Source organism: Eptatretus burgeri, chromosome 1 (assembly GCF_056783735.1).
Source record: "Eptatretus burgeri isolate ZD-2024b chromosome 1, Ebu_testis_v1, whole genome shotgun sequence".
Lineage (NCBI taxonomy): Eukaryota > Metazoa > Chordata > Myxini > Myxiniformes > Myxinidae > Eptatretus > Eptatretus burgeri.
Genome location: NC_140961.1, coordinates 160,596,723 through 160,613,302, shown reverse-complemented (window position 1 = coordinate 160,613,302; position 16,580 = coordinate 160,596,723). Strand labels below are relative to the sequence as shown.

The 16,580-nt window shown below is 35.1% G+C and overlaps 1 protein-coding gene across 1 annotated transcript in view; it reads left to right on the top strand.

Moving 5' to 3' along the window:
* Window positions 1–9,023, top strand: part of LOC147035880 (extracellular calcium-sensing receptor-like) — a 79,396-nt gene extending 70,373 nt beyond the window's left edge. Inside the window, exons 6-7 of the mRNA XM_085869820.1 lie at window positions 7,889–7,958; window positions 8,479–9,023. Coding sequence (XP_085725946.1) covers window positions 7,889–7,958; window positions 8,479–8,986 — 578 coding nt within the window. The 3' untranslated portion in view covers window positions 8,987–9,023. The remainder of the gene's footprint in view (window positions 1–7,888; window positions 7,959–8,478) is intronic.
* The last annotated feature ends 7,557 nt before the right edge of the window (window positions 9,024–16,580 follow it).

Sequence of the window (16,580 nt, the reverse complement as noted above, 5' to 3'; positions counted from 1 at the left end):
TTGTTTTTTGATACTTTTTCTTGTTTCATTGCTTTTTCTAGTTTTTAATATATTGCCAGAAGGAGAGGAGAAACTTTTGTTAGAGATACTTTCATTGATGTTCTTCCAGGTATACTAAAAGCCCTTCCACTGAAGGAAATTGAAGAATCATATTATTCGCCATAATTGTTTTTATCCAATTGTTGTTATATTTATCTTTGTTCAATTTTACATCCTTGACATATTTCTCAATTTCTTTTACAAATTAAGAGATTGAATGAAACTCGTCTTTTGTGTCTTGAAACATTTTATTTATAAAGTGAAAAAAGTTGGAGGATAAAATGGTTTTAAGCACAGATTCACCCAAAAATTAAAGGAAATTTTCATCAAGAAAATTTTTGTTTAAACAATGTTTTATTCCATAAATATGGTGAATACAACGTATGCGATGTTTGTAATCATGAACATAAATATTATAAAAAAACACTTTCAAACCAACAAACACACAGTTAGTCTATTTTGTCAAATATCTCCTCTTGAGTTGAAAACAAAACATTGTGATATCTGCTCAAAGGATGTTTTGAAGAGCATTTAGAAGAAGCACCTTCAATCACAAAAACACAAGAAGAATGAGTTTAAAATAAAGGGAGAAAATAATATTGAAAACACTGATGGAGCTTTTAAGAATCATACTAAAATAAGGATTTTTCAATTTGGAGAACCCGGTCGATCATCAATAACTGAATCAATTGAAATATCGAAATCTGATGTTGAAAAAGTTATTAAAAAGACATTAAAAGAAATGAAAACTTTAAAGTTTTCAATGGGAGTGAAAATGAATATGATGAAGACAAGATGAAGAACAAACTCCTTATATAAGAATAGATCTTCATTTTATAACATCATTTCAAGATTTTAGGAATAGTGGAGTTTCAGAAGAACTATCAAGATAAGAGGAGGATGTTGATAATACAGTGGTAGGAAGTGGATTTAATATTTTAAAAATCATCTTTTTAGAGATACACATTCTAAAATCAAACCCTCTTAAAGCTTCTTCTGAAATTGAATTACCAAAAGAAATAAAACTAAAGAAGGCAGTTGTTAATATTAAGCACAATGATAATAAATGTTTTCTCTGGTCTTTCTTGCTCACTTAAATCCAACAAATTGTAATTCAGAAAGAGTAAAACAATATATGAAATATGAGAATACTGTAGACATTACAGATTTTAAATTCCCAATGCCACGAACAGATATCCCTAAATTTGAGAAAAAGTATAATCTTTCCATTAGTGTATATGGATTAACGGAAACAAACAAAGTTCAGATATTAAAAATTTCAAACAACTACAAAAATGAAGAAACGCACATTGATCTTTTATATTTTCGTGTTGGAAATAATTCACATTATACATACATCAATAGTTTATCAAGATTAATCTCTTCTCAGGTATTCAGAACAGCAAACAAAACAAATCCTTGTAAGCGAAGTCTTGATTCATTTAATACAAAAGAATGATTAGAACAACATTCAAAATTTTGTAGTAATCATAAATCAGCTGTAATTACAATGACTAAACCTGGTGAAAAGATTTCTTTTGAAGATTATAATAAATCTATCAAGCACCCATTTGTGATATACGCTGATTTTGAATGTACCCTTAAAAAGATAAATACTGCTTCTCCTAATCCAAATGAATCACATACAAATAAATATGAAAAACATATTCCTTGTGGTTTCTGTAATTATATCAAATCATCTGTTGGAGAAAAATATAATAAACTTGAACATTATAGTGGAAAAAAGCTTCAGAATAGTTTGTTAAACGATTAGAAAAGGATTGTATAAGACTAAATAAATTAATGAAAGAAACAAAATGAACCGATGAAATTAACCGATGAAGAAAAAATTTAATTTAGAAAGAACAATATCTGCCATGTTTGTGAGGAGGAAATTGAGGGAGAGGTCAAAGTTAGGGATCATTGTCATCTTACTGGTAAATGTAGAGGTCCCGTTCATTCCTGTTGTAATCTTAATTATAAATTTCCTTCTTTTATTCCAATCTTTCTTCACAACAGCGCCAACTATGATACACATCAATTTATAAATGAACTTTCAAAAACACCAGGGAATATTTCCGCCATAAACAACACAAGTCAAAAGTATATTTCATTTACAAAAATGATATTCACAAAACCTTCAACTGGTATTAGGCTTCTAGAATCTTACAAGTTTATGGGAACATCACTAGCCTACCGAGCATCAAATCTAAGCTCCATGGACTCTTTTCCAAATCTTAATTCATTCTTTCCAAAATAGGAAATGCAAACTCAAGAGGAAATTCAGATTAAAGAGAGAATTCAAAGTAAAGAGGAAATTATAATTAATGAGGAAATTAATGAAGAAATTCTTACAGGAGATGAAATACTAATTATAAAGAAAATTCGAACAATGATTAAAATTCTCACTAAAGAGGAAATTCTGATTAAAGATGAAATTCTGATTAAAGAGGGAATTATAACTCGAGAGGAAATTCAAACAAGGAATTAAATTCAAAGTAAAGAGAAAATTCTTATAAGTAAGGGAATTTATCCTTATGATTATATGGATTCATTTATGAGATTTAAAGAAACACAACTTCCTTCAAAAGAACGTTTCTATAATAACCTTTATGAAGAGGAGATAAGTGATAAGGAAAATAAACACGCACAAGAAATTTGGAAAATATTTAAGATAAAGAACCTTGGAGAATATCATGATTTGTATCTAAAAACAGATGTTTTATTGTTGGGTGATGTGTTTGAAGCTTTTAGATCACTTTGCTAAAATAAAAATTGTAATGGATTAGATCCTCCCACTATTTCACAGCTCCTGGTTTATCTTGGAGTGCAATGTTGAAAATGACAAAACAAGATATCGATGTAATCAGTGATGTAGATATGCTTTTGATGATTGAGAAGTCTAAGAGAGGTGGAATATCACAAGTATGTTCAAAAAGATATGCAAAAGCAAATAATAAATATCTTCCAAATTATGATAGTGAAAAAGATAGTAATTATTTGATGTATTTTGATGCTAATAATTTGTATGGATGGGCAATGTCTCAATCTCTGCCTTATGGTAAATTAGAGTGGATGGAAGAAAAGTATTATGAAAAGGCTTTGATGAATATTGTTATTTCTTCTCAAGAGGAAGTTAATGAGGAAGAAGTATTATTTTGAAGTTGATTTGAGGTACCCGAGCGATCTTCATAATAAGCATAAAGACCTTCCTTTTGCATGAGAGAAAGAAACCCAAAAGAAAGAATGGTTAAGTGATTATCATAAAAGTTTTAATATTAAAGGTAAATCAACAGAAAAGTTCTTAACAACATTCTATGATAAAGTGGGATATGTTTTGCATCAGAGAAGCTTGAAACAGTTTTTGGAAGAAGGATTGAGAGTCGTTAAAATTCATAGAGTTTTAAAATTTAAACAAAGTCCTTGGATGAAAAAGTATATTAAATTCAATACAGATATGAGAACAAACACAAAGTAAAATTTGAAGGGGAATTCTATAAATTGATGAATAATGCTGTCTTTGGAAAGACAATGGAGAATGTAAGAAATAGGCAAAACATTAGATTTGAAACATCTTGGAAAGAAGCTTCGAGATTGATAAATAAACCAAGTTTTGAGAGATACGAGGTTTTTTCAGAGAACGTTTCTGCTATTCATATGGAAAAGGAAAGTGTTGTAATGGATAAACCAATTTATATTGGAACAGCATTTCTTGATTTATCAAAGATATTGATGTATGATTATTTGTATAATGGCTGAAAGAAAGAGTATGGTGAAATTGTTTCATTGTTGTATCTCGACACTGATAGTTTTATTCTCGATATAAAAACTGATAGATTTTTATAAATATATGAAAAATTATATTGGAGTATTGACACAAGTAATTTTAGTAAGAAGAATGAGTTATTTTCAAAAAAGAATGAAAAGGTTATTGGTAAGTTTAAGAATGAGTTGGGTGGAAAAGTAATGAGTGAGTTTATTGGATTGAGAGCAAAGGCATATGCTTATAAGTATGGTGATCAGATCGATAAAAGGTTCAAGGGAATAAAGAAATATGTAATAAAGAAATCAATAACTTTTAGAAATTTTTATAATTGTTTGATGAATAAGAAAGAAGAATATAGGAAAATGAACACAATAAGAAGTTATAAACATAAGATGTATAGTGAAGAAGTCAATAAAAAGGCATTAGGAGCCTTTGATGATGAGATTTATTTTAGATAATCGAATAGATTGTGTTCCATATGGATATTGTATGATAGAGTGAATATTTAATCATAGATTATATATAATTGATTGTGTTCCATATGCATACAAGTTGTAACTAAATGGAATATGGGTTCTGGCTTTTAAGGGCTCCCGCCGCCTTTTTTCACAATATATAAATAGTCAAACCAAGTATTAATCAAACTAAAGAGTGGAGAAAATCTCAGTCTTGGTATATAAATGGAAAACATAATGAATTTGAAAAATATCAAATATGTCTTATTGAAAAAATAACTAAAACAAAGGTAAATAAAACAAATTAGCGAATCAATTTGAAAAACTAGTGAGTTAGAGGATGTAAAGAAAAAAAAATTAATATCCTTGAATGGACTGAAAACTTTGATCGTTATCAATTGAACAATGGAAAAATAATTTACTACAATCTCAAAATGATATGCAACTCAGGGGGAGGTCAGATGAGATCAATGATGGAAGTATATCATTTCATAATGACACAAAAGGGGTATCTTAAAAAATATAAAGATTCAAATGTTTTGTTTTTCAATATTTTAGATGGGGATTATTGTGCAAAGAAAATTAAACTTTTGAAGGAATTTGAGAATGAACAAATCTTTATAGGTTCAATGAGTGAGCATAACAATATGCATTGGTTATTTGAAAAATGTTCTCCTAGGCTAAAAGGGGAGGCTATTAAAATCTCCATTCACTTACATGTTTTAGATATCACTGAACAAGAAATTTTTTTTACTGGAGATGTGTAAAGTGATTTAGACTAATTTGGGTACGCTGATTTCAAAAATCATAACCGTTTTACTGTATCACGTCAGGATTTTCAGTAACAGAAATATTCCCATTGCCTAGAAGTCAGGATTTCAATGAAATTTACAAAAATTCATTTATTCATTTATTTCATCATGAATGCTTCAAAATTATAGAAATTACAGAAAAACTCCACTAGAATGTAATTAAAAATGCTTTAGGCATTTAGCTTTGCGTTTGTGCTGCTCTGTGTCAGTTTCACGATGCAGGAACCAGCAGAAATCGCCCATCATGTTCGGGTTGTGCCGCCCTTGGTAACGCGTCTCCATGAGTGAAATCTCTTGGTGGAATCGCTCGCCGTGCTCGTCCGAGACTGCTCCCAAGTTGTCAGGGAAGAAGTTCAGGTGCTGGTGTAGGAAATGGATTTTCAGGGACATCCTGGAGCCAAGTTTCCTGAAGGACTCCAGCAGCTGCTGCACTATTTCTTCATAGTTGTCCGCGCGCTCGTTCCCCAAGAAGTTGTCCGTCACAGCTTTGAAGCTCCTCCACGCTGCCAGCTCTTTGGGGTTTAGAGTTGTCGGAAAAGTTTCGTCCTTCATAATCTGTCGGATTTGCGGTCCAACAAAGACACCAGCCTTGATCTTGGCCTCCGACAAGGTGTTGCCAAACTTTTCCTTGAGGTATAAAAACCCACGCCCATTCAGATCCATTGCCCGTACAAAACTTTTCATCAAGCCGAGCTTTATGTGGAGTGGTGGAAGGAAAACCTTGGCTGGGTCGACAAGGGCGACATGCTTCACGTTGTGTCGACCAGGTACATGCTCTTTTCGCTCTTCCCAATCTTTCTTCGTCCAGTGATTCTTGTCGTCTCTGCTATCCCAGAGACAAAGGAAGCACATGTATTTCGTGTAGCCTGACTGCAGCCCTAACAACAGCGCCACCACTTTCAAGTCTCCGCAGATGTGCCAGTTGAAGTCATTGTACTTGATGGAATCAAGCAGCTGCCGCATAGTCTCGTAGTTCTCTGTCATGCCGAACGCGTTAGCCAGTGGGACTGATGGTTTCTCGTTGCCATTGTGGAGCAAAACAGCCTTCAAGCTGTTCTTCCCCGAGTCGATGAAGAGGCGCCAGTCTGCAGGATCGTGATCACACCCAAGTTCTTTCAACAGACCGTTGATGTCACTGCAGAATGTCATCGTGTCTTCCATCTCAAAGAACTCAGCCATGTCTCTGTGACGTGCTCTGAACAAGGATATCTTGGTGTTAGGTTCAAGTAGATTCCACTGCTGCAGCCTTGATCCAAGCAGCTCTGCATTCGCCTTTGACAGCGAGAGATCTCTTACAAGATCATTTAAGTCTCCCTGGTTCAGAAGGTGTGATTCTTGAGTGTCGGGTTCAAAAGGTTCATCATCACCATCCTCTTCACCACTGCTTACAGCTATGTTCTGATCAGCTGGAGGTGTTGGAACGGGGTTCTCGTCATCATGAGGCACAGGTTTACGAGCAGAGACGCAGTCAGCGTACTTGATGTGACCTTTATTCTTCTTGTTGAAGCCGGCGATGCTTGTGCAGCAGAAATAACAATCATCATGATGATTCTGCGGCTCACGCCATATCATGGGCACCGCAAATGGCATGCTCGCGTGCTTGCCCACCAACCACTGAGTCAAGGTTGTGTGACAGCTTGTGCAGCAGATGTGTGGTGCCCAGCTATGTTCTTGGTCCCCCACCTTACACCCGAAGTAGTGAAAGTAGGCGGCCTTCATTTTCACTGCTGTAGATATACTTCGCTGTTGATCTTTTTTGGTATTCCGACCACAGACATAACAGAAGTTGTCAGGATGATTGGTACAGAAACGCCTACTCATCTTTATCTGAAAGAAAGAAATATAACAAGTTAACAACAATTGTACGAAATAGACATGTTAAAGACATATGTAAATTTCATTGAAATCCTGACTTCTAGGCAATGGGAATATTTCTGTTCCTGAAAATCCTGACGTGATACAGCAAAACGGTTATGATTTTTGAAATCAGCGTACCCAAATTAGTCTTAATCACTTTACACATCTCCAGTAAAAAATTTTTTTTGAAATTTGTTGTTCAGTGTATTTCAACAGCAGATAATTCAACAGGTTGGGATAAAAAGGGGGTTTGTTTTTAGGGAAATAAATCTGATTCGCTGAGAATCCCCATTCATTAACATGGGGGAAAGTGAGCCAGAATCTGTATATTCACCCTACTCCTCTCCACAAAATTTCATCTGGTTCCGTCCACCACTTTTTGAGATATCCTCCACACAAACAAACAAATAAACAGAAATGGGTGAAAACATGACCTGCTTCACATTCGTGGTGGAGGTAAACAAATCAGTGATTGAAGAAAATAGTGGAATGTACTTTTGGCAATAACCTTCAGACATAAATTTTTGTTTCACACAAGGTCGAGGCTCATGGAAGAGCTCGATCATAATGCAATATAACAAAATGGAAACGGGGTCACCAACAACAGAGTAGAGGAGAGAAATAAAGTGATATGAAAGGGGAGCGGGAGAAGGACAGATGGGGAGAACCAGTTGCGCACAAGTGGAAACACATCAATAAGAGGAAGGAAGTTGATATTTTGTGTTCAAGAGTGATTCATTTTAGTTGAGGCTTGGGTGGACAATTGGTGATTTTAAGCATTATTCCTTCAACCAATTCTGAACAGATTCAGCAATTTGACAAGTTACTCGAAGATAAAAGGGCCCTCAACATCGTAATGCATTAAAGACCGAAGTACAGCTTTGTCAGAGAATGTCACTGTCAGACAAAATTAAAAAAAATAATCACATGATGCTCTGCTGCTGTTGTTTCGTATGCAGCCTGTGGCTTCTGGTTGTATCACTTTTCTGGAAGAGCAGCTGTGCCACTGATGCAGTGCCACTGCTTTCAGTAAGTTGGTACTTATTTTGTCAACCTCAGATGTTGATATTTCCCCCATCTTTTTCTGCTGTTATTTTCCCCAAAACCACATTGTTATGTTGCATTATTCTCTGTTCTGTGTTCTCGCTCTTTCATGAGCTTGACTTTGTGTTAAAAAAAAGTGCATGTTGAGAAAGGTAGATATTTGTTTCGACTTTTTGTGTGCTGTTCGAATACTTCAGGGAATATAATTGAGATGAGTTATGCTGAATGATCGTCACATTGATTGTTATGCTGAGTCACAATAGATTGATCATTATTGCAATGTGTGAGGACGAATGCTGCATGCCTGCACAGACATCCAGCGACTACATATGGGATTGGTCACTGCAGTCTTGAATATCTTTTTGTTCAAATTTTCTTCAGTGGTATATCAACAGCCTCTATTGTGTGTATGTACATATATTGGAATTGGTTAATCACCGTTTGTGCACTTAACTATTTGAGAATTAATATTTGTAGAAGCTGGATAGAGCATCAATTTTTTAAGAGCAAGACCCAATATTTGTATATATTTTTTCATTTCAGTGCCACAGACCCGGGATCTGGCAGTCCAATGTTCTCAGCCAAAGGTCATCATGGTACTTTGTTCATCACCGCAGACAGGCTTTTGCGTGGCCTGGGCAGTTCTGGGGAAACTGCAAATGCACAAAAACCTGGAATCCCATTTGGGAACCATAGTATTAGAGTGTGCCGGGGCATCACCAATCTGGGTTTCCTGTGCATTGTGTTACCTTGGTATTCTGGCGATCTCCTGCTTAGTGATGGCACTGAAAGGCAGTAAACTGGCTCCAGATTCCAGTGAACCCAAGTTCATAATCTTCAGCCTGCTCTTCTTCTTTGTGGTGTCGATTGCTTTTATTCCCGCCTATTCAAGCACGCAAGGGAAGCTTTCTGTTGCCACCGAGATGTTTGCTATTATGGCCATTTCTTATGGATTTCTGGGATGTATCTTTTTCCCAAAATGCTACTTAATTGCTTTAAAGATGAAGAAATAAATATATGGATTTGTATTTCATTATGTGCTCTCATAAAGTTTTCCCAACAATTCCAATTTGCATTCATTCTTCAAGAACTTTTAATACTTGCACACACATGGATGAACAATTGTATGTTATAAATATCTTCGCCAACTAGAAGGGCACTCGATGGAGCACATTTCTTCACAAGCCTGAACAGTTTAAATTTTGTATCCCACTGACCTGCCGGATCTGTATCCAGATCTGAAACAAAATCTAATCAGATTGCTCTTGTCACCTACCCCAAAATCATCCAAACAGTTGTCATAACCTTTTCACAACTTTTTGAAATTTCATGCTATATATGATTTTTGCCACATCTTTCAATGGTGAAGAATTACTTCAAAATATGAAAAAGATCTTATCTGCATCTGGACCTTCACCAAAATCGAATCAATTCGTACTTACCACGCACTAAACATGTCCACCAAGTTTCGTCCGAATCCGTCTGTAACTTTTTGAGATATCGTGTTATATATCGTTTTTGTCCCAAACTATAAATAAGTGAAGAATCACTTAAAAACTCACAAAATGATCGCCAAGTGTAAGCCCCCGACCCCACCTCCCAAGACCATCACCACAAATTACCCCTGGCCTGTGATACAAACATGGCCATATTTTTTTCGGACTACCATATGACCTTGACCTTCAACATTTAAGGATAGTATGTAAATAAAGAAAATGTGGCCTCTTCTACATTCTATACATAATACTCAACAACATGAAAATCTAAGGAAAATTATTCCATTTATGATCAAAAATGTGTCTTTTGTTAATTGGATGTCACAATCCAAAAACAGTAGGTCAATCACACAAATCAAATATCAGGTGCACAACTTTAGTGCAGGTCCACTATTATTTAAAATCCTGCAATGGCAAAATTGAGTGATGGCAAAGAAACGAACAAAAAAAAAACAATCCAATAAGCCACATTTGAGTTTTGGTAAAAAATGCTAAAATGTCGATAATTGAGTCACAACCTTGTCAAAGAACAAAAAAGTCAACCCCACAAACTTTTTATTCCCATTATTGAAACAAATTTTAATTCCAAAAGTCCCAGCCGGCTCCAAGATCCAGTAACCGGTGTGGTAGCTGAGGGGGTCTGCAGCATTGGGATTTTCATGTGTGTCCTGTGAATAAACGTCTTTAGAGTTGTGGAGAAACTCTGGGAAGGGTTCGAAACAGCAAAGCGTTTACTTTGCATAGGTCTTCTTGGGTTGCTCTATGCAGCTTATTCTGGAAGAGGGGATATGCAATGGTGTCAATGAATTATATAATCCAAGCCAGCTGGATTTATTTGATGAGGTGAGAGCTGATTGAGTTTCCCTCCATTCACAGGTGAAAGAGGTAAGTGGGTCATATATATATATATATATATATATATATATATATATATATATATATATATATATATATATATATATATACATATACATATACATATACATATATATATATATATATATATATATATATATATATATATATATATATATATATATATATATATACATATATATATATATATATATATATATATATATATATATATATATATATATATACATACATATATACATATATATATATATATATATATATATATATATATATATATATATATATATATATACATATATACATACATATATACATACATGTGTGTGTATTGTCGAAAAGGAGGCTTTGCCAGGGTAATCTCTACCATTTATCAAAGTCGCAATATTCACTCGCTAACGCTCACTCATATTTCTCCTTTTGAAACGGGTACACATTACTTTGTCATAGCGCTCCTCTTTGACACTACTTTTCCCTGCTGGGGGATGGGCTTTGCCCCCTTTCATTTGATCATTTCTTTAATCAAATTGAGCAGTCATAATAAGAGTATGTTTTATTTTCAGGAATAACTTAATTTATTCAGCAATTAAAAACAATGCACTGGCAGCCTGGTAAAACCCCCAATCCCATTTTTTATTAATACTTATACTTGAAACCCCTAAGGTAATGATTTATTGAATCGCTCATGATTTATCTTTTATCATAAAATGCTGTTTGAGCTTTCTTACAAACAGTCTCGAAGAATATTTTGTGTGTATAATTTCGAATAAGATTCATTTCTCGATAAACATCCTTTCACTTCCATATACATTCAAGGTAATGTTGAAAGTTTATGGTCTCTTTTAATACACTCTTCTTTAGACCTTGAAGTTTCTTTTCACATTTGAATTGATTTTATCCTTTCGTTAAGTATTTATAAGCCTTTGATCAAACACCGACGTTAAGCCTTTGATCTAACACCGACAAATTCACTTCGTATCTTTTCACGTAATTCATCGCTAAATATTCCTGTAACATTTTATTCTTATTTTAAAGGAGCAGGTTATTAGGATCATAATGACTTGTATCATAAATATCATCATCTTTTACATCCTTATAAACATCATCTATAGTTATCTCTAGTATGAAGATATCCATCTCCAAATCTAGCAATAAAATATTCTGACCACATCTTTTCTTTAGTTTATTATAAAAGTAATAATACATTAAATACTTTGAAAGATCTAAAGGCCCGGTCACACCTTGACGTTTTAGCCAACGTATGCCAATTTTTGAATTTTTTTTCTAAAACGCTGGCACACGTTGAATAAGTTATGGGTAAGTTTTGATAACATTGAGAGCACGCTGAAAAACACTGCCATACGTCGTTGTATGCTGGCTTTAAATGTTGTACTTTTTGGTTGTCCTCAAATTTTTTCATGCTTGAAATTTCACGACGTATGCCAGCGTATGATTCACACGTTCCGCTACGCTGGCCACAAGTTGTATGCACGGTCTGCGATCGTTGACAGACGTCAACACATGCTACTTCTAAGTTAATTATAAGTTGAGACACGCCGAGGTAATGGTTAGCGTACCCAAAACTTATTTCTAACCTATGATTAACGTGTTGTTGGCACATTACGCGATCGTTGCCACACATCGACAGACGTTACTTTTAAGTTACTCATAGGCTGAAAGACGTCGGTATAATGGATCGTCCTTGCGTCAGCGTCCACGGCCACGGCCAGGATACTTATTTGCAGCATTCTTCAAACTTTTCTTCGGCATGACGAGGATGTTCACACTTCGATGTCGAGCTTGGCTATGATTCCAATTGTCCATCGGCAGCGTCTATTTAAAATAGTCGAGTTTGAGCGTTTTAACACGTTCAGAAGAAACGCTTCAAATTTCAAAACCCCAGTGTCAAAAAACAAAGGCGAGTTACAGCAATTTAAATCGTTCATTGTAAACAATGAAAATAGCTGAGTGGTACCGTTTAAAAGTCGTTGAGTGTAAAAAAAAATCCAATTGTTGAGCGCAAGCATCTACTTTCAATAGTGGGGTTTGAGCGATTTAGCACGTTCAATAGAAACGATTAAAATTTCCGAGCGCCAGCGTCAAAAAACAAAGGCGAGTGACAGCAATTTAAATCGTTCATTGTAAACAATGAAAATAGCTGAGTGGTACCGTTTAAAAGTGGTTGAGTGTAAAAAAATCCAATTGTTGAGCACAAGCGTCTAATTTCAATAGTGGAGATGCAGCCATTTAATTGGTTGAGTGGCAGCCTATGAATAGCAAACCCTACGTCACCGGCAAAGATAAACTGCCGCACGATATGGATAAGTTAGGCTATCGTTGGGCATAGTTTGTGAACGCTGGCTTCACCGTAATTATTCGTTGCTATATCGTATCTATAAGTAATCAAAGCGCTCTATGCACATTATTAGTTCATTGTGCATTTGTCCAACCCGTTATGAATAGACCTAAATCGGAAAAACAAGCGATAGCTCATTGTTGAAAAAGCCCCATAAAAAATTAGCCGCGAAGAACTTCGAACAATGGTGAAAAGATGTCTCCGACCTGTGGACACGCGGACGCAAGGACGATCCATCATAACCCACACCCTCCCCCTCACAATCACCTACTACTGCCAACATGAACAAACTACTACTAATACTAATACTAATACTGATACTGATACTGATACTGTTACTGCTGACATGGACATCGACTCAAAAAGGGCTCGAAAACACTGTTGGGTTCCCCTTTTATGAGCAGCATTTTTATATACCAATTCCCAAAACCTCTGGGAACACGTCTTTATATGGCAGTTGTAAGCAAGAAACACGTTCATTTTTTTTTTTTTGTCGACCGGAAGACGTCATTGGAATATGTCTACATACGTCGATGTGTGTTGGGAATACGTAAAGAATTGGTTCAAAGCATGTCAAATGTAAGTTAGAAATAAGTTTCGCGTAAAAAGACATTACCGCGACGTGTTTCGACTTATGAGTAGCTTATAAGTAGCATTTGTGGACGTGTGTAAGCGTCCACATATCGTGTGTAAAACTTATCCCGATCACATGCGGAACGTGTGTCATACGCTGAGTACGTCCAAAAATTTTGAACATGTTTAAAATTTATTGACGTACTCTACGTACTATGACGTATGATAGCATACTTTAGCGTTCTACTCACGTATACCAAACTTATTCATTCCGTATTTGACGTGCCCCAACGTTTTAGACACATTTTTCTTAGGCCGGCATATGCTGGCAAGATCGCCAAGGTGTGACCGCGATGTTGTCACTTCCATTTCTACAGCAGTTATGATTCGAATCGTTGTGCGTCAGCCTTTTAATAGGCTACGTCACGACATCGTCGGCGATGCGTGCAACGCGCTATGCCTAAGTGAGACTATCGTTGGGCATCGGTTGTGTAGGCCGACAACAGGTTCAGCATTCGTTGGTATCAGTTATCTATAACACTACGAAACGTTCTGTGTCCGTTACCAATGCGTTATACATCAGACCAAGTCGCTATGAATACGTCCGAATCTTTAAAAAAAAAACATCAAAAGTTCAACGTAAGCCAGCGTTTTACATACATTTTAATACGTTGCCATCGCTGGCTAAAACGTCAAGGTGTGACCGCCTTAAAACAGATGTACCCACATAAATCGGTTTATCCATTTTTATACTCTCTTTATTCAATTGAACAGCACAAACATTATCTGTAAATATTTATACTCTTAAAGCTTTGTTTATTTTTCAACTTCTCTGCCTGCTCCCAAGTTGTAGCAAGTCTTACATTGTGTTGATTCCTTATATTTTCCTTTGTTTTACCAAATACATAATTACTTATCAACGAATAAAAGTCCTTCTCAAAAGCATTATGAGCCTTTGTTCTCATCCTCAAATTATAATCAATACATTGACCTTACCAATGACTTTGACAAATCTTTAGTACCCGATGTACCTTTTTAACTTCTCGGGCTGCTTCTACAAATTGCTTTCGATTTATTTGATGAAAAACATACTTCTTTTTATCAAACAATGTTGTTGGTGAGTTAGTTTTCGGAATATATTTAAACTCATTTGAAGAACAAACAAAATGTTGTTGATAACCACCGAATATCTCTTGATTGGGGATCTCTTTTCACCTCCATAAGAAAGGTCGTTATGTTTGTTTTATTAAGTTTTCTAGTATAGTTTAAGTCTACATCAAAATAATATCCATAATCCCATTATCTAAATCTTCCTGACTTATGGAGATTATATCATCGAAGGTAGATTTGAACTCGTATTTGTTCACCTACTTAAAATTACCATAGGGTTGAGATTCAGACATTGCCCAGCCATACAAGTTATTAGCATCAACGTACATGAAGTAAGATGTGGGCTTATCAGGTGAGAAGTCTGGAAGATATTTATTATTTGCCTTCACGTATCTCTTTGAACAAACTTGTGAAATTCCACCTCTTTTAACCTTCTCAATCATCAAGAGCATATCTACATCACTTGCAAGATCAAGGGATTGTTTAGTCATTTTTAACATAGCGCTCCAGGCTAGTCCAGGTGATGTATAATAATGGACAGGATCAAGTTCATAGGAATCTTCATTATAACAAACTTCTCTAAATTTCTCAAACACATCAGTGAGTAATAAAACATCAGTTATTAAATAAAGGTCATGATATTCACCCATATTGTTTATCTCCAACTCGTTCCAAACTTGTTTTGTTCTTTCATATTCTTCACCCGTAATATATCTTCTTCCTAACTTGTTATAAAAACATTTTGAGGAGGAAGTCTTGTTTCTTGAAATCTTTCAAAGGAATCCACATAATCATTTGGGTAAATGCCCTTTTTAGTAATAATAGAAATGTCTTTCCCCAAGTGGACCTAAGCACTAAATTGATTCAAAAGTACAGGAAAACAGGAGATGTTTGAAACCAAAGAACTTAGAGGGCTTGTCGTAAATTTAGAAGAGTCAAGAAATCTAATATTTGTATTTACACACATTTCACGAGTATATATCTGTTTTGTGAATGAGATGTAATTTTGATCGATGTTTGGAATTGCTATTATCTTTCCAGTCGTCTTACTTAGTTCTTTTATAAAGAGCTGCATATCATAATGGTAATGATGATGATGAAATACAGGTATGAATGTTGTGATTCTGTAATTAAGATTACAATTATTATGAGCTGCTCCTCTATATTTCCCTGTGATATGGCAATGATCTCTAATCCATTTTTCAGTATTTACCAAAGCCTCTGAGCATATATGACAAATCCTTGCTTCTTCAAATTATTTTTCTTCATTTGGAAATAAATTAAGGGGCTTATTTGTTCTTGGCATAATTTTAGTTAGCTTAATACAATCATCCTCATTCCTTTTAACAAATTCATCAGCAACATCAGGGCTTCTATACAACTCCAACCTATCATATTTACTTCTTACAGATGATGTAATGTAATAAAAAACCCCACAAGGGATATATTTTTGATATTTTTTAATATCATCATTCTTTTCCAAGATGCTCTCAAAATCAGCATGTATTACAAATAGGTGTGCTATACATTTATTTGTTTCATGAAATAAAACTTTCTCTCATGGCCCTGGCATCTCAACAACTGCTGCTTTAAGATTAGAACAATACTCCAAATGTTTATCAAGTCTTTGTTGAGATTGAAAGATATTTAGATATCTCTTACAAGGATATGATTAATGATTTGATTTATAAACTTGACGACTTGCTTATCCAGAAAAGTTTATGAGAAGATATAAGCATAATGAGAAGTGTCTTTATTGGTGAAATAAAGAAGAAATAGGTGCCGGTCATTTGACCAATTATATGTCATTGGATATATGGAGAGATTGTATATCTCCCAAGCTGATAATAGCCATTTGTTAGCAGAATTACTTTTAAAAATCAAAAGTAAAAGAGAGAGCCAAAAGCATTCATTATAGAGTACTCTTAACAGCTGCAGTTCTTGGCTGTGTTAAATGCCAAAGCATGTAGTCTTTCTTTGTGACACGGCTGAGCAACTGAATACCCGGACCTCACCTTGTTTGTCGATGGTTCGGCCTATCGAGGCCAAGACGGTTCGGGGCATGCAGGATACGCCGTGTGCACCGACAGTGAAGTTATTGAAGCGATACGCCTGCCATCACATTTTTCTGCCCAGCAGGCAGAGTTGTGTGCCCTTATATAGGGCATGTGAATTATCTGCGGATATCTCGGTCGA